The sequence below is a fragment of the Pyxicephalus adspersus genome, chromosome 1 (genome assembly GCF_032062135.1).
Source record: "Pyxicephalus adspersus chromosome 1, UCB_Pads_2.0, whole genome shotgun sequence".
NCBI lineage: Eukaryota > Metazoa > Chordata > Amphibia > Anura > Pyxicephalidae > Pyxicephalus > Pyxicephalus adspersus.
The window spans coordinates 8,165,216-8,188,020 of NC_092858.1; the positions used below are offsets into that span (position 1 = coordinate 8,165,216).

Sequence of the window (22,805 nt, forward strand, 5' to 3'; positions counted from 1 at the left end):
ATGTCTGAAGTCTCTGACCGTCTACTGTACAATGTCTGCAGTCTCTGACTGTCTCTTGCAGTCACATGTAACTGACCTTGACAAATTTCTCAGAGGGAGCAAAGCACCCCACACACAGAGACATGAGGATCCATCCACGGGCAAGGCTGCTTTTCGAAGGATTCTGTGTAAGCTGTTTGCATATTTGGCAGTAGATTTCATCCCTGCAGAATCAAAATGTAATGTTTAGTTCACCATACATTGACAGGAGTGTGTATACTATAAATTTTCACCATCGATTCACCCAATCCAAAATTTACACATTTTTTCGCAATGGATTCTATTGGAACATGTGTGAATCAGCTTTTACCCATGAAGCAGGATCACACCCCCCACCCCTTTCTAAATTTGTTTTATTTTGGGTGTCTTTGTTATGTGACATTGCAGGTCTTATTCACCCTCTTACCAGTGGTGGGCACTGCAGAATGCAGAATGGCGCCACCTATGGGGGTGCCACACACTGCAGCACTCTTTAGTCCAGGGTGGGGTAGGGGCACAGGACACCCAGAAAACAAAACTGATTGCCTCTAGGACCAGAAGACTCGGAAGCAGAGAAAACAAAATTTTATTCTCTCTATCTCCTATAAATGTGTTTTATGTTCCCATTGCAGATATTTCCTATCACTCCCTGTCCTGATGGATGGGTGTAACAGTACAGGGTGTCCCAAGAGGCCGATCATTTATTATCATTGGTGTGCAGACACATGGAGGCCAGAAATGTGTACAAAGTGAATACTGCCAGTACTCAATGTTTGGAAACATAACAGAGGATACATCAGGGTTCTAACAGACTACTAATATCTCCATGAAGCGAACCTGTCATGGTAAATATATAAATAGCTGACCTCAAGAACAAAATGTTGGCACATCTCTATGCCTTCTTTTATACCTGGCTGGCAAACTCTAAGCACAAAACTAAAATGTAATATATATTACAGATGACCATTTCTTAGATGTGGTGGCTGCATTAGCATTTACTTTTCAGACTCAAAGCATTATCAGCAAGTACAGAAAATACCTGTTGGTCTTGCCAGAAATGCCATACCCTTGTCCCTTTCTCTATGTTGGAAAGGCAGAAAAATCATACCTTTTGTAAGCTACACCTGATCAGTCAATCATGAAAAGGATATGAACAAAGGTTTTAAATCCAGTCTGTACAACAACAATGGCAGACCCTTTTTTGGATGTGGTGTTGATTAAATGCCAGCTAGGTGTAAAAGCAAGCATACAGAGTTGGCAACACATCAGAGTTTTTTATCATGCAAACACCTTGGAAGCTTTCATCATTTTACCTCCAGCAACTTTCTATTGGTCAGTGGGACCACTTGGGGGACAATCATCATTTTTAGGGACCTAACTCCAATCTATTGGTATTATGCCAGTGATTGAAATGAGAAACATCAGCTTTGAAATAACTGAGCTCAGCTCTTTGAGGACACATGGATGTAATCCATCAGGTCCTGGTGCTTTGTCAACCTTAATTTTGCATATCAGTTTTGAGCCATTGTGACTTGGCAGTGATATTATTATTAATTTTGACTTAAGCTCTGCGATTTTCCTTTGTGTAGACAGAGCTAAAAAAGTGTTTAGTAATTCTGCCTTGTCTTTTTCCCCAGTTAATAACCCAGCGACATCCTTTAAGGGGCCTACTGGCTCAGATCTGATCTTTTTGCTATTAATATATTTAAAATATGGGGCCTTTGCCTTACTTTACTTTGCAATCGGTCTTTCATTTCGAAGTTTTGCACATTTTATCACCTTTTTACATTTTTTGTTTAATTCTTAATAGTTTTCAAACAATGAAGGAGATCCTTCATTTTTATATTTTTGGAACACCCTTTTCTTGTTCTTTATGGATTTTTTAACATCAGCTGTGAGCCACATATGTTTTAATTTTAACTTCTTAAGCTTATTACCCATTGGAATATATTTTTCAGTGTGTTTGTGTAGAACAGTCTTGAAACATTCCTATTTCTGATCTGTATTCTTTGAGGACAATATTGTCTCCCAGTCCACGTCACGGAGAACCGTCCTTAATATTGGAAAATTTGCTCTCTTAAAATTAAATGTTTTTATCTTTCCTGGTTTTGCTTCCTGTTTACAGCTTACATTAAATGAAATCATTTTATGGTCACTGTCACCCAGATTTTCTTTTATTTGCACATGTGTTATAAGCTCTGCATTGTTAGAAAGAACTAGGTCCAGCAGAGTATCATTTCTAGCTGGAGCTTCTATAAACTGAACCAAAAAATTATCTTGTATTAAATTCATAAATTTGCTGTTCCTGTAGAGCCATTACTCCAGTCAATATCATGGTAGTTAAAATCACCCATCACTACCACTATCCCAGCCTTTTCTGCCCTTTCTATCTGTGCTAGTAGTTGATTCTGTATTTCTTCTTTAGCACTGGGGGGCCTATAGCAGACTCCAAAAATTATCTGTGTATTATGCATCCTCATATTCAACTCCACCCATAATGTCTTAAAAGAGAAATGGAAAGTCTTAGCAATGCATTTACCATCATTACTATTATCCCAACCTTGATTATTTTAGAACAAGCACATGTTTGCAAGTAGTGACTAAAACTACCACTGACCGAAGTGCTGGTCTCAGGATCCCATTGCCGATAATAAAATGCAGTTTTTCCAGATTGGAAGTGGGACGATCTTCCAGCATGCTGTTCCCCTGCAGGGTGGATTCCCCATCATGAAGTCTTTTTGTTACCTGTAAAATAAGCAAAGCAAAGAGTTAAAAAATAAATGGGTGGTGGGGTGGCACTGACAATCAGTTGGGCGGATGTAGCCAATAGTGGGTCCTGTGCAGAACTGACTAGGGGCTGAGGAGTGTAGGAGGCCCTATGCATTGGCACACTTTGCACCTCCCTATATCTGCCCCTGACTCCTGACAAAACCATAAGCTCTAATGAGGATATCATATTTGTGGTTCTTCGAATTAGCAAAAAAGAAGACCTTGGCATACCAGTGGCCTGAGTACAGAATACCATTTATTGATGGATTTAGGCATTGGAGGGCACGGCATAGCATGGCACAGAATAGGAGTTTCGGAACTTTCTGATTGAATGGCACTGACGCTCAAAGAAATCCTTCCATTGCATCATACACATTCAATATTCTAACGAGCACATGTGCACAGGATAAACTACAGTCATACCTTTAGATTTATGTACACATGGAAGACTTTTTGAAAAGGATTTATGTTTCTGTTCTTCCTGCCCTGAGATTTACACGGCACAGCCCTGTTGGCAGTACAAGAAATCTGATTTTCCTGGCTGCAGTGAAATCAGTGCTAAGCAATGTAACCCCTTCTTGCATTTACTGTTCACTTACTATATATTTGCTTCAGCTAATTACTGCTTTATGACTATATATAATAATAAAAACAATCATACATATAACTTACCTCTTCTGTTAGCTTGGACTTTTTCTTGAGCGTTAGGGAGACCAGTTTATGGCGTACGCTGTTCTTCTTGAGGTTGTCAATGTGAGCGCTCTGCATGGGATGGCAAAGAAAAATGCATTACACACTAAGCTTCTGTTTCCTGATTTGCAATGATACACAATGGTTCACTTTACTGCTGCCTCTCATGATGTAGGTGTATGGCTAACTCAATGAAATTAATGCAATCCCCATGTGACTGAGATCATAGTGTGGAGACTCTTCCAGTCATTTTGCCTTAATTGGTAAATTTAAAAAGGCACCTAAAAATCCTTGAGTAGCTTAGCCTCCCTTAAGCTTTTTTGTTGAAGGAGCTTCCTGGTTTCCTACAGACCCCATCACATTCCTACTGACCCATCACTATGGTGGGCAACTTCACTGGCTAGGTCAGCCTCTCTCAACCATTTTTGCCTCTGATGAAGCATTGAAACAATTTTCAGGTCTTGGGAAACCCCTTCTAACCTCTACTAATGGAAAAAAAAGCCTCCTTAAATGTTGAGTAGTGGAAAGAATGCCCCCTACAGTGGAGGCTAGAATGCCTACTTTATAGACACCTACAAACATCATAGAGTCTTGTAACTGGCTCTTTAAAGTGGTGTTGGCCACAGAACTATGCAGGCATCATCCAATGGGCAGTCAATCAGCCACAGCTGGAGAAGCCCCCTAACAAACTCTGGAGGAACCCTGGGATTTCAAAGAACCTTGGTTGAGAACGGCTTGGTTAGATGTATGCGGTGGTAATCCAAATGATCTGAAATGCTTAAGCTTTTCCCCAACAGCATATTTTGCAGGCACAAACAAGGTTTCCTATCTCACGCCAAGTCTTTGTGTCTCAGTAGCCCACACATGTGACATTAGGATGGTGCTTAGAGAAGTGGCCACCTGCTGCCGCCATCTCCTTTTGCCCTGGTGATTGGTAATAGGAAGTCCAAAATGCTATGGTTATCACAAAAAGTAAAAGTGTAGGAAATTCTTCCAATGAGGTCACCTATTATGGTGACTATTGTCTAAAATGGGATTACTCCCAATGTTGTACAGATTTTCACATTTTGTGTTGTGTCTTCAGGATAGGAAGTTAATTAACATAACCCATAAATGAGATCCAATGTCTTTAAGAATTGTAGTGGGAACTTTGGGGCCCTTTTTGGGACATGTCCGTTCTAATGGGAATATAAAAGTCCAAGTTGGTCATTCGGAACACAAGGTGGCAGCGTATGGTGACGACCTGGTATTTTATATCTCTTCCCCAGTCACGACCCTTCCTAATCTGGTAGCAGAACTTCGTACATATGCAGATTTATCAAATTATCAAATTATTCTCCAGAAATCAGAGGCTCTAAATGTTACCATCCCGAGACAAACTCAATTGGCTCTAACACCGCCTTTACCTTTTAGCTGGGTGTCCTCTTCCATTAGGTACTTAGGTACACAGAAACCTGCTGATTTGTCACATATTGTGGAACTTAATTTTTTGCTGCTCCTCAACTGTGTTAGAAAGGACCTCCAGAAATGGCGTCAAATGACCGTTACATGATTTGGGAGGTGTAATATAGTGAAGATGAACGTGATGCCTAGCGTGTTATATATGTTACAGGCACTCCCGGTACATGTTCCTTTGCTTATTATGAGTAAATTTAGGTCAGGGTTTATGAGGTTTATATGGTCTTTGGGCTCTCCTCGGATAGTAGGTACAATTTTGAGACTTCCAAAGGCAAAAGGAGGTATGGCATTTCCAGACCCAATCTTATATCAACAGGCGGTCCACTTGACCAGGTTGTTGGACTGGTGTACTAACAGTGGGTCTAAACTGTGGATAAGCTTGGAAGACGCTCTGTCGCCGTCACCATTTGACGCTTTGGCATGAGCCCCAAATACGGTAAAGCTTCTGTTATGCAACACCCCCTGATTGGGACGAATCTTAAAGTAGACTCTCGGTTTTTCTCCTCTCAAAAGGTAGTTGATTATCCATCTCCATTGTCTCCCATACTGGGCTGTCTGGAGTTTCCATCTGGGATCCCCGATGCATTTTTTCGCCAGTGACGTGCCAGGGGTGTTTACAGGACATTTCATTTTCTACAGGATAGGTCATGGTATCCTTTGCCTGAATTGTATCCTTTGGATCCCTGCAATCCTTTGGATCCCTGGCACTGTATACAACTTACGTATATGTTACGTCCTCTTCCACAGCCAGAAACCTTTTGCCACTCCTTGTTGTCTTTGGAATCCCTGTGTTTAGCAAGGAATCCCCTGAAAGGTTCCTTGTCTTACTCATACCAGGCACTGTTAGCTGTACATGCACCCAAAACTCCTGGCTTTGTGACCCGGTGAGAGGCAGACTTGAAAATGAAATTTTCGGAAACTCAGAAGGATAAGTTTGCAGTAAATACCAGGAGACGAATTACAAGCTGGCCACTCAGTGGTATAGAACACCCTCAAAATTATCTAAGATCTACCCCCATACTTACAATATCTGCTGGAGATGTGGATCAGCTCCTGGTACGTTATTGCATATTTTCTGGGAGTGCCCTTCTTTGTCTATTTACTGGTCTTTGGTGGCAGACCTTTTCCAAAAGCTCACAGATATTATTATTAAAGATAAACCCGCTTTGGCGTTACTTCATGTCTCTCATACGTCGAAAAAGGCATACAAAAACTCTTTATTACGACATCTCTTGAATGCCGCAAAGGCATGCATTCCTGCAGTGTGGAAGTGTGACAAACGGCCAACCCTTGGGCACTGGCTAAGGAGGGTGGCAGATGTTTACCGTATGGAAGACATGATGACAGCTGGGATGGATCAGAACGATAAATTTATCCAGATCGGGTATTACTGGGTTCAGTTTAGTACATCTGCAGAGTATGATAGATTGGCCGGTGACTCCTCTTGTGAAGAGTGAGTCATTGTGTTTGATTGTAAAGACCGAACTGACAAATTAAGTTGGGACACCCCTCCCCCTATCCCCCCCCACCACCACCACTATACCCTCCTCTATATTCCTTTTCTTTCCTTTTTTCCTCTTTTCCGTCTGCATATATATAAAAAAACAGAGATACTGGGGTTTCTCTTTATTTTACTATTTTATCATTGCATTATCCTAATGTGTTTGCATATTTGTCTTGTGTATTCTCAGAACTTGTTTTCATATTGGTTTTTCATGCATTGTGTAACATTCCATTTTATTGTCATGTAAACCTTGGAATATCTCAATAAAAATTCTTTAAAACAAAAAAAGAATTGTAATGGGGTGCTTAGAACAAAGACCAAATCTGGCCTTGAGTTGTCCTGTATGTTACTAAAATTTGGATGGACCCCCATTGTTCTTATAGTCCAGAAGACACTTACCTCACCCTCTCCTTGAAGTGCCTGGAGCTCCCTTTTATAAGTCTTCTTCCCCAGGGTCTCATAGATCTTCGTCATGACGGGGATCTTCTCACTACCATCACTCATGGCTGTGTGGTATTTTGGCTCTGGAAGGTCGCCCATAAAACGGAGAATAGTAATCCAAACAGCAAGAGCAGCCTGAGAATTAATTCATAAAAATCAGATACTGAATGAAGCCCCTTTGTAAAGTTTCTATTACTGTATGTATCTTTATGTTGGACACATGCACATCTCTAGCAGATCCCACAACATACAAAAACCATTATGCCGCCTCTTACCAGTTGGTCCCCTTCATCTTCATGGTAGAGAAGAGGCTGTTTCAGGGGTCTTCTTATGTAGGTGTTGGTAGTTGTCCCCTGGAAATACGTTGCTGCAAACTTGGCAAACTTATACTCAGAGAGATCTTCTTCCTCCTCCTCGGGAAGGGGCAAGGCCTCATCTAGATCAGCTTCCTCCATGTCCCCTTGGGCTCTCTCCAAATCCTGAAAAAGGGATGTTGGTTACAGAATTTGGTAAATAAAATGGTAGCAAAGTTCATTATGCAAAGGGTTCCTTACCTCAAATCCCCTTGGTGCCTGTCCCTCCTGGCCTGGAAAAGATGACGTTGTTCCAAGGAAGCCAAACATTTTGTCTACCATGTCTGAATCATTCACAGGTTCGTTTCTGGCTTTTTCCATCTTGTCCAGCAACTCCTTCTTCCTGCGGGCCTCCTCCTTCTCTCTCACCTGTCTCTCCGCATCTTCTCGTGCCAACTGGGCAAGACGTTCCTATCAAGAAACCCAAATGAAACCAGTGTGAGATTGAAGACGTCAAGTCATTAGGACTCCTTGATAAGGGGGGTGCCAGTGATCAGGGTGGTTGACCCAGGTGATAAGGGGGTGCTAGCAATCAGGGTGGTTGACCATGGTGATAAGAGGGTGCTAGTGATCAGGGTGGTTGACCATGGTGATAAGGGGGTGCTAGTGATCAGGGTGGTTGACCATGATGATAAGGGGGGTGCCAGTGATCAGGGTGGTTGACTATGGTGATAAAGGGGTGCCAGTGATCAGGGTGGTTGACCATGGTGATAAGGGGGTGCTAGTGATCAGGGTGGTTGACCATTGTGATAAGCGGGTGCCAGTGATCAGGGTGGTTGACCATGGTGATAAGGGGGGTGTCAGTGATCAGGGTGGTTGACCATGATGATAAGGAATGGGCTGTTTGCCTGTAGCAAACCTTTGGAGAAAGAACCTCTTACACATGACAGATGTTTACCTCCCTTCACTCATTAATAAATCATTCCCACAGGGGACTGAAGACCTTTTTCTGGAAATCCATAGCTGAGCGTGCCAAGTTAGCAGCCTTCGTTTTGTTTAGGTTAAAATCTCCAATATACAACATAGAATATAAAGACACTTTACTTGATGTTTCCTCTCAGCTTCCTGTTTGGCTTTCTTGCCGCTCATTTCCTTCTTCAAGCGTTCCTCTTCAGCAAGGCGTAGTTTCTCTGCTTCAAGGCGCCGGTGGTACTATAGACCGGAGAAAAAGAAATATTTACAGTTGTGTTCTTGGATGGCCATAGCACAGCTACATGGTGACGGTCGTCTTACCTCTCCTTTAAGGCGTTTGTATAACCGTCTGGCGATCATGCCTCTGGCGTGCGCCTGGATTGTATAGACCGCCCAGAGCCGATGCCTGAATGCTTTACGGACCAGGTACCCTCGACAGTGAGCCTGGAAGTGGCTGATACGCTTGCGGGCGATATGGTACTGCTGGTGAAGCTTCCGGGAGCGGTACAGAGCCTGGAGCCGCAAGAAGCCAATCCTCATCTACAAAACCAGAGCAAGGCTGCAGGTTCATATTGGTGGCCATGTTTTTATGATTCCATTGTGATATACATTTGGAAATAGAACTAATCTGTCCCTTGGGCATTGACTAATGGGGACCACTTTAATTATCATTATATGAGCGTCACTTACCACGGCATAATTTCTCCTGCAGTTGTGTCCCCTCCAATATTTCTGGATCAGCAAAACAGATTTTCTCACTTTTAGGAAATTAGACCTAAAAAAATAGAAGCAATTTGGTTACCAAGTCAGAATGATAATATAGTAATAATAAATTCAATGATTTTCAATGCATATTTATCTTTATTACAATGTACATTCAACTTATTTACTATATTACTTATATGCTATATAACTCTACAGTACTGACAATAATGTATCCATTTTATTCTAGAATGTTAATGCATTTCTAGTTTTTACTAATTGCTATTGTTCTATATAAGTCTCTATTATTAATATTATTATTATTATTATTATTATTATTAAACAGGATTTATATAGCGCCAACGTATTACGCAGCGCTGTACATTAAATAGGGGTTGCAAATGACAGAAAGATACAGGAGGAGGAGAGGACCCTGCCCCGAAGAGCTTACAATCTAAGAGGTGGGGGAAGTATCACACAATAGGAGGAGAGATATGGAATGGTGGGAAGTAATGAGGGTTTAGGAGACAAAAGAAGACGGGTAGGTGAGGTTGAAGCATTGGGTTTTGAGGGCTCTTTCAAATGAGTAGAAAGTAGGACAAGCCGAATAGGATGAGGAAGACCATTCCAGAGAGTCAGGGCAGCTTTAGAAAAGTCTTGGAGCCGTGCGTATGATGAGGTTATGAGTGAGGAAGTCATTAGTAGATCATTGGAGGAGCGAAGAGAGCGGCTGGGGGGGAGGGGGGTCTTCATTTCTGCGTAGAAGCACTTCACCTGTCCTTGAAGCCCCGCACCACTTTCTGGATAAGAATAACCTTGTCTGTTATGGCCTTGTCTCTTTCAATCTCCAGCAGCATGTCATGGTGATCCTAGAATAAGAAATGCATTATTAAACTGAATATAAATCCCAAATGAATGCAGCCGGCACATCTAAGGACTGGTAGATTGCAAGATACCAATTATTGTTCTTCAGGGGTGGTCAACTTACAATGTATATGGTGACAGATCTTGGCACCACAAGGAGGCACATATGATATTTCTTATATATATAATGCTACAATATACTGTCAGGGGCTTATATAGTACAGGAGATTGTCACCACGTGCCACAGGTATGATAGGAACAAGTTATTATCATTATTAATAATAAACAGGATTTATAGAGCGCCAACCTAATATGCAGGGCTGTACAATAAATAGGGAGTGCAAATGACAGACCGATACAGACATACAGGAAGAGAGGAGCCTACCCCGAAGAGCTTACAATCTAGGAGAGCAGAGGTGTTAGCTCCAAAATTCCCATCATTAAGGCAAAGCTACGAATGGCCCCAAATATTTCAACTGCTGAGATTTGCTCAGGGATGCTAAGTCTGAGATATTTCCAGGAAATGTGAAAAGTTCATTCCATAGAGGACCCGCTCTGTGCCAAACATCCTTCCTTAACTTTAAATAACATTTTCATATTTTCATATTCATATGTTATGAAATAAAACCACTTCTTATCACACAAAGATCCCCCTCTATTATAACATATCTTCCCTCCTATTGTGTGTTACTTCCTCTACCTCTTTGATTGTAAGCTCTTCGGGGCAGGGTCCTCTCCTCCTCCTGTGTCACTGTCTGTATTGGTCTGTCATTTGGAACCACTTTTTAATGTACAGCGCTGCGCAATATGTTGGCGCTATATATATACTGTATATTAATAGTAATAATAATAACATGGAAATAACAATCCCCAGCAGTAATTATAAACATATCTACAATTATTTATCTGATCTCTGTCCTGAGTCATTTGTTGGATTCTTTTCATTCCCGGTCCCTCATGTTTATCCAAACTTTCATGGAATGTCCAGAAAACTGTTCTCTCTATTTCCTGTTGGGGAAACCTCCATTTCCTGCAGGAGTTTCCTTTAGGACTGACAGATGCAGCTTCCCATAAAAGACATTAGAGGCCCCGGAGCTGCATAGGATGTCAGGAGTGGGGGGATTGTCAGCTTTCTGAGCAGCTGGGAAATAGGAAAGTGATGCTGTGTGGTCCCTGCACGGGTCGGATCCACTAGTTGGATTTTGTTGGATACAGTATGTCTATCCTTAGGACCAAATGCACCATTTTAAAGAAGGAGCATCATATTTGCCTTTGAGTCCTCTACATGCTTCCCCCTAATTCCAGCAATCTGCTCCCCAATAGTGATGAGAAAAAAATGCCTTTGGTATTCTCGAGAAAATTTCCTCGAAGTTCTGATGGAAACCATTGGAAATCACTATAGGAGGATTATCGTGGCTGCATTCATAAATACAGCCGTAGGAATCCTCCTGTAAGTGAGCGATCTGACAGCTCCGCTCCCCTGATTGGTCTTCCAGGTCCCAAGAATTCGGTTTTGCCGGCCGAATTTACAAAGGCTGTTCTCGCATACATGTTTGGTAAACGAGAACGGCCCAATTCACCGAGTTTATTAAATTCACTACTCCCCAACCCAAGAAGAGCTCACATACTTGCCTTTTAGGCAATTTGTGTAAATGTTGTGTCTTCACTGCTTCACAGCTGCCGCAAAAAGCAGACCGTGCTATCAGCTAGTGTGGAATATCTGCACCCCCTCTGTTTGTAATGGTTTCTCCTGCCAGCCCATACACCCTACAGTGACACATAATCTAGTGGGGTAAACCAAAGCATCTAGCAGGGGTGCAGGTATGCTACACACTAGGAAGTGTAGAAATCTTGCAGTGACTGGGATCAACCAAGATGCCATATTTCAACCAATATAATGAGCCTAATAATGAGTATGTTGCCTTTTTTTCATAGCTTTTTTTAAATTTTTTAAAGTTAATCTGTCATTTTCCAATGTAATAGTAGCTTCATTCATATGGTTCTGTCAAAAATAGGGTTATTATGTATTTGGTTTACCATCATAAGAACAGTCACATACTGCTGCTGCTGCAAGTGCCCAACCATGCTAACAGCCTGTGTAGAATACCTGCTCCCCCTCTGCTTGCAATGGTTCCTCCTGCTAGCCCATAGGCCCTATAGTAACACATACACTGGTAGGAGAAACCAAAGTGTCCAGCAGGGGAGCAGCAATGCTGCACGCCTAGAAGTGTAGAATACTTGCAGTGACTGTGATCAGTGAAGATGTCAATATTATATATATATAATAGTGAATATGCCTGTTTTTTGTTTGCTATGGGTTAGCAGTCTCATTCATGTGACACTGTCAAGAACAAGATGTTTTTGTATATAAAAGCACCTGTAAAGAAGAGATCACACACTTAACTTTCCAGTATCCCATTTATTTAAATGTCACCTCTTCACGGCTCCACGGCTGCTGCAGGTAACTGATCATGCTATCAGTCTGTGTAGAATACCTGCTCCCCCTCTGCATGCAATGGTTTCTCCTGCCAGCCTATACACCCTGTAGTGATACATTACCTGGCGGGAGAAACCAAAGCGTCTAGCAGGGGTGCAGATATGCTGTAGGCCTAGAAGTGTGAAATACTTTCATGAACAAACCACCATATTGATGAGTACATTGCCTGTTTTTGATCATCAGTGGTTGTTTTTCTTTTTTTTTTTTTTTTTTCAAAAGAATCTGTCTTTTTTATGAATTGGCAATCTCTTTCAACCCCTCTGCTTGCAGTGGTTCCTCCTGCCAGCTCTATAATGACACATAAACAGTGGGAGAAACCAAAGCTTCCAGCAGGGGGAGCAGCTATGCTCCACCCCTGAAAGTGCAGAATACTTGCAGTGCCTGGGATCAGGGAAGATTCTGTGTTTCAGCACATTGACCACCATTAGGTAAGTCCATGCTTTTACATGCCTGTGCTGACTAGGTCACTCTCTGCAGACCAATCAGCTACAGTCTGTCATGTGACTGCAGGTAATTTCCACCAGCGCCCCCTGCATTTCTGTGTGAAATATGTTTATTTAAGAAACAATGTTGTCATTGGATGTTTCATTACCTTTAGGAAAATCTTTGTTTTGCCAATCTGCCAATCGTCATCCTTTCCCAGGACGCATTCGGCGATGCGCTGACACGTTCCACGCAAATCTCCCTTGAGATGAAAGCAAATTTATAAGCTGAACATTGAAAGGGAAACCCCAGTTATCCCTGATTAAACATACATTAGGTCTGCCTTTGTACCCTTGCTTTTCCCTTTTTAAAAAAAAGACCGGTCACTGCTGCTCCCTCTTCTTGTGCAGGGTGACTGGTCTTGTATCCGCCCCAAACAGAACAGCTCTGTTTGGCAGGAGAGGATACCTGATATTTTTCAGCTGCAGTGCAGAACTATAATAATTGTTATTCCCAAGCCCGAAAATGGACAGTGATTAGAGAAGAAGCACAGTGATGAACGCATCTCTCTGCTCTCTCCTTCTATCAATATTCCTGTCACTACAGAAGAACTGATTGGCTACTTCTTGTGCTGCTTCTCTCTATCTCAATCCAAGTTCTGCTGTAAAGAGATTACACAAGGCTGATACAAAACCAGATAAGAAATCCTACCACCTAAAAAAGACAGATTTGTATTTAGCAAAGGAATAATTTGACTAGCCCAAGGATAACCTGAGACCTTCTATATTCATATGCGTGAATGTGATCGCCCCACATGGAAGTCCATTCTACCTGTTTGTAAGCTGGCTTTACTCCTGGCATCAGCACCCGATATCGGTCCACAAACTCCACAAAGGTGTAGCGGATAGGGTACCCAGCCCTGCGGATTCGGATTGTCTCCATCATTCCCGAATACCGAAGCTGACGGACGCACAGCTCTCTGTCAAACAGCTGCCATAGAGGAAAAAAAAGTTACACAAAATCATAATAGTTCTGACTTTACTCCGCACCCAGCCTGCTGATTGGCCAGAGAAGGAGAAGTGGCAGACTGATCAGGTGACCTCTCTGCTTTCTCCTTCTATAAGCACAAATGCAAGCACCTGATTGGTTGCAAACACTGCCACTCCATTTCCCACAGGGGATTGCAAGAAGCTAATACCAGGTCAGACCGAGATACTTATACTAGCTGCATTCGAAACAAAAGGTAAGTACATGCTAAAGGGGGGGACGCTGACATGGGCAAAAGTTTACTTTAAAGAGACCCTGTCTAACTTTAGTATAGAGGTACCATGACACTGTTTATAGATCAATAAATATTTACTGACTCCAAATCATTCATTGATCTCTCACAAGCTCCCCCTCCCAGACACTGCAGATCAAAGTGGGCGGGATTCAGTGCTGTCAATCCAGGAAGCAATGGGTGGGAATGGGAGGAGTCAGTTGCTGATTGATAAGTGACAAACTTGTCAATCAGCACTTTCAAAGTTGTTAGCCACGCCCCCTGTAATGTCTTCTCACATTGTAATGAAAACAGGCACAGCCTACATGAGAGTGACAACCCTGCTGTGATTACAGGAGCAGTGCAGCATCATTACCACCCCATCACAGGAAGCGGAAACAGGTAGACTTCACTGGCAGGATCAACAAGAGAAAACTGTAGTGCAGACAGAATTATGATGAAGCTGCTGTAGTAAAAATAGTTTTTAATGCTCCCCAGACAGTTCAGCCATCCAAAAGTCTATTAAAGTTTGTTTAGTCTGGAGGTGGTGAATTTTAGTACAAAGGATGTGAGTTGAGGCGGAGACGGCGTGGCGGATGACGGCAATTGGCGCTGTTTTTTTGCATGTGTGCTACTTATCTTTCCAGGGTCATAAAGCGGTCATAAAATTAACACTAGAGAATCTTATGACACAGATTTGTGACATCCAACCGGACCAGAACATTTCTCCATCAACAGCTATCTGACAGTAATCATTTTCTGTTTTCTCTGTGCTTCCCTGTGCAATGCAGGCAGATGGTGGCTGGTGGGAGGAGCCAACAGGGTGCTGCATAGCTTTCGGAAAACACAGCTCCCTGCTGTGTTCCTCACTCCTCCCCCCTATGATGTAAGCAGTAGGCTGGCTCTTGGGAGGAGTTATGTAAATGCTCTCATGGCTGGATGTCAGGCTGGAGGAATGGGCGTTCCTAGGCAGACTGTATTTGCATAAGCGCCACCTTAGGTACCGCCCACTTGTGATGCTTGGCTGTAAGGACTGAAAGCCAATGAATGGAAGGGGCAGCTTCTGCCTACACTTTCTGCAGCATTGTGACACTGACCACCCACCTACTCCTCATATCGCCATTGGCTGTAATCCAATTATCAGTGTGACAATCCTGCAGTTACTTCACTGAAGAATGAACAATGTTGTCACGTTTGTGTTAAAAAAAAAATTACCATAGTTAAGGGCAATCTGTTGACAAAATGAAATAGAATGTGAGATGACCAAGATCCCCCCCTGCAGTGCTATGGTTCCACCCACCAGCTGCTTATCACTACAGGAGTGGAAGGATCCATAACATGCAGCAGGGGGAGCCAGCATCCAACACATTTTTAAAAATCAATCAATTTAAATAGTAGATTTTGCCTTGAAGTCTTCTGTAGAGCGTCCCCCAGCTCGAGAGAGGGAGGGGCAATACTTGGGACCAATCAGATGCCCAGCATTAACATGTGCAGACAGCAAACAAAGTGGCGGGAGGAGAGAGCTGGCTCCATCAGTTTGCTGCTGCTCCATCCTTGTCCAATCACGGGCTGTTGTGATTAGGCTGTGTTGTTTAACTTCAGTGGAGAAAGGTCAGGTCACTGGGGTGACAGAGCTGTGTATATCCCACAACTGGATAGAAAAAAATGCAAATCCTGTTTTTTGCAGAAAAATAAAACCGCCCGGAATCTGGCGCTGAAGGCGAATGTGATTTTATAAAACTCATCAGTTTGATTAATTTTCAGCATGCATAGACCCCTTTGCATATTTTTAGCACCCCTTTAGTGACCCCATGCAGAGCACCCACCAATGGGAGTACTTACCATGGGCTTCTTGTACTCGTTGGGCTTTATACATCGCACGAAGAACGGCTGACACACGCTCAGGGTTCTCATCAGCAGCTCCAGCGATCGCTTGAACTGGCTGCTCAGGGTGGGCGAGCGCTTCCTGGTCTCAGCCCCCTAGAGAGAGAAAAAAAAAGAAAAACAGATATTTGGGATTGGAAGCCAGGAGTCAGGAAATGAAAGATGATAAGAATGAGAGAGCCTCTTCCTCCCTCCTGTGACACTGAATGGGAAAACACAGCGGAGGGAGGCAGGGGTGCCAAAATAACGACTTAACCCATTGATGCTCTCACAGCCGGAGGGGTGCAGGGAGGGCTCAAATGTTTGGTTTTTATTTTCTTTTTGCAAATGTGTAAAATTCCAAGAAAACAGATTTGAAATGCTGTCCATCCAGCCCCAAAAATTTCACACAGCCCTGCCGAAGAGCAGAGTCAGACCAGTGACCAGACTTTTCCCTTCTGCAATTCAGTAATACTGCTTGGTCACAGCTCCGCCCCCTAGCTTGTGATTGGAAAGGGAAGTGGTTGCAGAACACAAATGAGTTATGATCAGCTCATGTGCAGGCAGCACTTCTGATTGGCTGCTAGACCTGCCCTTCCTCAAGCTTGCCACAAAGGTGACACCAGGGGATGAAAGCGAAACAAATTCATATCCTTTGCATTTCAAAAAGAAAGCAGCCAAATACCAGTTTTATGGTTTTATTTAGAGCAGAGAAAGCTTAAAACTCCTTTAAGGTTTTAAGGTTTTTTTTTTCTGTATGCACTCTGCTAGGAAGATTTTCTCTCACTTCCTGTTGTGTCTCTTAGACAGGAAGTGAGCAGAAATTCCCCTGTGACTATATAATATGTCTATTCTAAAGCAGTGAATGTGACATTCACCAATTAACCTTTCACTGGTGTAGAATCCATCACTGGTATTGAAAACATATGCACCTAGAACATTCACTGTCAAGGGATCTTAGGTGAATGTCATATTCACTGGCCTATGGGGTCCTTAGCAGTGACACATTTGCACTCATGTCCTCCCAGCACTGTTATTGCAGAGATATAAAGGTGATGATTCACAATAACAGAAAAAGGAAATACAGACAATGATGGGCCGAGTTCTGGGACAACTTTCACTCTGCCAGGAATGGGAACGTCATATGGGAATCATCCCAAAAAACTCAAGAGCAATAACAGCTGCCGAGTGCAGAATTATGGCAAATATATGGCAAATCACCTGGTTACTGGTCACACCTGGATCTGTACACCTAATAGTCACATGACACATTCCTGAGTCTGTACACCTCCTGGTCACATGACACAATCCTGGGTTTGTACACCTGTTGGTCACATGACACATTCCTGGGTCTGTACACCTACTGGTCACATGACACATTCCTGGGCCTGTACACCTACTGGTCACATGACACCATCCAGGTTCTGTACACCTGCTGGTCACATGACACAATCCTAGGTCTGTACACCTGCTGGTCACATGACACAATCCTGGTTCTGTACACCTCCTGGTCACATGACCCAATCCTAGGTCTGTACACCTGCTGGTCACATGACACAATCCAGGTTCTGTACACCTCCTGGTCACTTGACATGATCCCAGGTCTGTACACCTGCTGTTCCAATTAAGAGGGGCTCCCACCATCCCTGCTGGACTTTCATGACCCTTAAATTAAAAAAATGTAACCGGAGGAGTTGGTATAGACAAACAAGGGAAAGGACACTCAAAATTCTTAATAAATATCAATATGTAGACATTTATTTTTTAAAGCAGTGAAGGTGACATTCACTAAACATTCACTGCAGTTTGATCTACCCAGTGCATGTGTTTGAAATTACAGTGACTCATTCACCCACAAATTGATGTTTGGTGAATGTAAATAAAAGATCTGCCAGGGGCAGATTGAGCCCCACGTGTGCCAAATATCACTTTGGGCTGGACTGACCCTTAAACCAACAAACAGATATAAAAGTCACACATAAGTGCAGGTCTGTCATCTTTTCCCTTATTATTAAATGTATTTTTAGTAAAAGCTCAGGGAGGAGGAAGAAGAAGCAAGACAAGGAGCCAATCAGGAGCTGCAGTGCAAGAAGAATGCTGATAGGAGGAGAGGGCAGAGTTACAGAGATAAACACATCAGTGGGCAGCTTCTCCTTTCACTGCCTACCCAATCAGTAAAGAAAGAGGGTACCTGTAAGTGAAAGTGAAAGTGCAGCAGAGAAATAATTGGTTTCCTTCCCTGCTACAGAGTTGTGCTATGAAGCAGATCTGTGTCAATCTCAGGACTGGATGAACTCTATATATAGAAATATATTATGACCAGTACTAACCAATGCAAAAATAACTTAAAAAATGACTAAAGGAGTATTTAATAACTGATAATCAGATGTTCCTTTAGCAGTCACATGATCCCTGTAGTCCAGTTATCCAGCATGATAAGCACAATGTTCATTATCAATTCATTTTTCAATGTTACTCAATGGGAGCAGGAAGCATATGAATACAGTAAGGGTGCAGCTATAACTGTGAGTATAAGTGGAGAAGGGAGGGGCTTTTTTTAATGGGTGTGTCACCAGATGGGGGATTGGCTTAGTATATGCATTAGTATTTAGAAAAAAGGGAGGGGCTTATCAGACATGCAATCTCATTGGCTTAGCCAATAAGTTTTAATAGGAGACAGAAAGGGAGCAGTCATCTGAAGAATATTTCAAGGAATGGTTTGGCTACGGTCTATGGCATATTAATACACCGTAAAACATTGAAATACAATAATACATTCACTCAATAAGTACTTATATTCACAGATATCAGAAACATTTATATTATTGGTCTTGGTTACTATTCATTCACTAAGTAATTTATTCCTTGCAAAGGGGATAAATTCACCTTGGTTAGTGAACAGCCTGAATTCCTTTAGTAAATCAGCCACAATACAGTTACTTTCCTTTTATCCCAATGTATGTGATTTATTGGAAAGGAACTCTAGCACCATCTAGTGGACTCTTTCAGTTCTACATCACCATTCATTTTTCCATCAGTATTATAGATGGATTTAATTTTATTGTATTGTATATTCTATGATTATATATATAGTGCTTCACATTAACTTGAATACACTTATTCTACATTATTACCATGTGAATGTGTTCTGATCCATACACTGAGACTTTCTAGCACTCCTGTTCAGATCAGTGCTTAACATCCCCAAAGGGATGCCTTAAAGGCAAAAACAAATCCAGTCAAAAGCTTTGACAATGATTTGTAAACCATGTTGTGCACACTGGGCTTTACTGTTCACATAGGAAAGTAATTTATCCCCTTATAAAAGATATTTCACTTAGCTTAGTAAATGAGACAAAACTCTGCTGGCTTCAACCATCCAGACATGTGCAGGAAACCAGGAAAAAAAAAATATTTCTTTTTACATTTTCTTGCATGTGATTGGGTATACTTTACAATGTGACTTCTTTACTGAGTTAATCACATTTATTGAGCTAAGTGAATTATCCCTTGCAATGTCATATTTCACCTTGGTAATTCAACAGCCTAAATTCTTTTGGTACATCTGCCCCCTTTCACACAAAGCAAGCTAATTTACTAAAGAGATATAGGCTGTTCACTTAGCAAGGTGATTTATCCCCTTGAAAGGGATATTTCACTTTTAGGTTAGAAGTTACACATTGGTAAATTCAACTCTTCATTTTTGAACTATTCACTTTCATAATTAGGCAAAAGTCTTTGTTTTAAGATTTTCCCTGCAAGTTATTTGCAAACTGAGTGTTTGATCCCTGGAGGAAAATTCACTTTGCTAAGTGGACAGCCTATATTCCCTTAGTAAACCCACCCCAGTGGGTACACAAATGAAGAATAATTTAGGTAATTTGCAGAGTCGGCCACTAGATGGCAGCAGAGTCTATCTGGGGATCTGTATAAAGCAGATAGAAGATCACAAGACCTGGAATTTACCTTTGGAGGTGGGGTAGATGGTGGGCCAAAAGCACTGCTGGCATAGCCACAGAGAAACTACAGGACAGAATGCAGCGGAGGAATCAGGGGAAGAAAGACAGTTATCAGTAAGAAGATTACAAGTAGGTGAAGCATCACTTGGTCCAAACTCCCAGGATTCTAATTACTGGACCAGGTTATATAATCATTGGATTAGGTTCATGTAATCACACTGCACACATGGAAACATTCTGAGATCTAAAAAATACATCTATAGGTAATGCTATCCATACACTGATATATCAATCAATTCAAATCCAATCAATCAATAATCAATCAAAAAAGTGCTTTTTTTCTATTGGTATTTGTACAAAAAAATCTACTGAACTGGCATTTTATTTTTATTTTTGTTCAACAATTGATTAACATTTGCATTGAACCATATCAGTACAGATTGATTGATTATTCCTGAATATTTTTAGTTGATCGTAAAGAATAGATTTGTACATTGATTGTTATATCAATCAGAAATCACATTTCTAAATTATTCCCCAGCTAATTTGCTCATAATTTCCTATTGTGACAATTGTGCACTTTTGACTATTGACCACTAGGTGGCAGAACGGATCATTGTTTTAATAGGAACTGAAAGAAGAAGTGTAAAGAGATTGGACCATCTGTCAGCGAATTTCAGAGGAATTGACTGGGGGAATAATTTATTAATAGAATCCGTAAAGTAGCCCTAGTATCAGGGAGATTGAACTAAAAAAAATAATAAAAACAAGAATGAGAAAGCACAAATAGTAACAAAACAAAACAAAAAAATAATCCAGGCAAAACTTTCTTTTTAAGATTTTGCATCAGTGCCCAGGACACCAGTACTTACCATGGCCACATCAGCCTGAAAGATCTGTTTGATAAATTTATTTTTGGAGGAGTGGACCAGTTGTATGATGTCCCCATGGAGGGTGTCCCGATTCTTCTCCAGGAATCCTGTGCAGTAAAGGGTCAAAATGTATTAAAATGTCTTCAGTGGTGGAAGCAGCCAATAGTTGATCCATGTGCAAAATTGACTAGTGGGGTCCCTGTGCAGAACTGACTAATGGGCCCCCTGACACCCCACCAAGGTGAGAAGCAAAGCAAAAAAACACATGCCAAGATCAATGGTACATACTGCCATGTAGTTTACATGCTGCCCCCCATTGATCTGCATTTACACCCCTTTTCTACTAAACACCCTTTATTATTGGGTTTACCTATTCTTTTAATCAATACGCATCACATAAAAGCTGTGACCTCTGCACTGTAAGAACAGCAATATGAGACCATGCGATATTATGAAAATTGCTTGAAGACACAAGAGACGAAGAACTGCGCCGCTCATTCTGCACCTACCATCTGGCTCCTGGTACCTATCAGATTCACCGCAATGTTCTCTTTTTCTCTGAATTACCCCTATCACCTTTCAGGAGGCTGGAAGATTTCCTCACCTCCACTCCATGCAAAGTGATCACAAAAACTGGAGCCGCTTAGCATACGTTATGTCATTGTAACAAAATAAAACCAAGGCAGCATATTAGAAAAGAGAAAAATAATTAATTCACCCATCTATTTCTTGCAATAGGAGTTTCATTTTTATTAAATATTTATCTGGAATTCTCAGCATGAACAAAGAAATGCATTGGCTGCTGCTGTTTCTACAACACTGAGATGGCTACAGTGAAGGAAATCGTTCTACTTAGCAAGGTGAAGGATTAGAATCAATATTTAGGGAACCCAACAATATTTCTAAAATAAATGAATATAATCATTTGCAATTATAAATATTGAAATTCTTCTTATTATTATTTAACAGTATTTATATAGCACCAAAATATTACGCAGTGCTGTACATTAAATAGGGAATTTAAGAACACTTTCACTTTTAGGGGTAAAACTGTAGAACAGTTAACATGACATTCACTACTTTACATTCACAAGTGGTTAATTGTTTCAAACACATGCACAGGAAAGAATTAGCTGCAGTGAATAACTGCTGAATATGACATTTCCTGTTTTATAAATATGCCCCATATTACAGTTGTTGTGAAACTGTAGGGATAAGTGATAATTACCCTTGCAGTAGGGGTTTTCCCTGGAACCACAAGAATTAAATGTTGGTTTTCATACCATTGATGTTAATTAAACTTTTTAATTTGTATCCTTTTCCTTCACATATTTTCTTCTTGCTGCTTAATCATTCGATCACAAGACTGCCGGTGGTCCAGCAGTTCTGTAAATGAGAATGCTGAGGGCCCATTCACAATTGGAGTATAGGACAGAACAAGGGGAATGTCGGGTGCCAGCGGGGTGAGATATAAAATATGGCTTTTTAATGGTACCCAAGACAGAAACAAAGTTCCCTAGAGTTTGGCTTTAAATACCCGAACCTCATAGGGTTGCCTGCACAATTAAATAATTACCTTTCTAATTTATTCCTTAATTTGCTGACCTTCAATGCCAAAAAGTCTTTGCAAAAAAATCTTCCCATCTTTCTAGTGTGCATGCACCGTGGCCAGATGAATTCAATGTATGGTGCACCCATGGCTGACCACAGACACCCAGTATGAACCACTATAGGAATGAATGGGGCTGCAGTACAGCTGCGGATTTTTAGGAAAGGCTTTGTGGGATGTGGGGTCTTCAATATAAATAACTCCTCCCTGACCCATGTATAGAGATATTTGTGATTTATAATGGGCTCACCTTTGGTCTCGTAGTAAACAACGCCAGCAAAGTGGTTGATTCCAAACTGCGTCTCGTAGCTGTTTTTTGGAGGGATGTAAAAGGTGTTCAGTTTATGCTGGGTGTTCAGCTTGTTCAGCATAGTGGTATCTGTGCCCTGCAAATACAAAAAAGTGATTCCTACCCAACAATTACACCGCAGCAGAATATTCAGCTGCAATACATATGGTGGAGCTGCTTTACCTGCCTATGGAATCACTTTTCTATCCAATGATAAGTTTTGCACAACTTTGTAACTCAGCCAGGTTGGTGATGAGACTTTTCTGTAGTTTAATTAAGCAATGTGGCTCAGTCACCTTCCCCTCCCAGCCCGTGGTTTCATGT

The 22,805-nt window shown here is 41.6% G+C and overlaps 1 protein-coding gene across 2 annotated transcripts in view; it reads right to left on the bottom strand.

Moving 5' to 3' along the window:
* MYO7A (myosin VIIA) overlaps positions 1-22,805 on the bottom strand; it is a 69,966-nt gene that overhangs the window by 29,167 nt on the left and 17,994 nt on the right. Inside the window, exons 12-27 of one of the 2 annotated variants that reach the window (XM_072401648.1) lie at positions 22,443-22,578; positions 20,584-20,690; positions 19,719-19,775; positions 15,732-15,869; positions 13,463-13,621; positions 12,801-12,893; positions 9,622-9,716; positions 8,836-8,920; positions 8,467-8,685; positions 8,278-8,385; positions 7,435-7,644; positions 7,156-7,359; positions 6,839-7,015; positions 3,460-3,549; positions 2,636-2,763; positions 77-203 (exon numbers count right to left, since the gene is read on the bottom strand). In XM_072401648.1, the coding sequence (XP_072257749.1) occupies positions 77-203; positions 2,636-2,763; positions 3,460-3,549; positions 6,839-7,015; positions 7,156-7,359; positions 7,435-7,644; positions 8,278-8,385; positions 8,467-8,685; positions 8,836-8,920; positions 9,622-9,716; positions 12,801-12,893; positions 13,463-13,621; positions 15,732-15,869; positions 19,719-19,775; positions 20,584-20,690; positions 22,443-22,578 (2,133 nt within the window). The remainder of the gene's footprint in view (positions 1-76; positions 204-2,635; positions 2,764-3,459; positions 3,550-6,838; positions 7,016-7,155; positions 7,360-7,434; positions 7,645-8,277; positions 8,386-8,466; positions 8,686-8,835; positions 8,921-9,621; positions 9,717-12,800; positions 12,894-13,462; positions 13,622-15,731; positions 15,870-19,718; positions 19,776-20,583; positions 20,691-22,442; positions 22,579-22,805) is intronic. The other variant, XM_072401657.1, reaches the window with a different exon arrangement.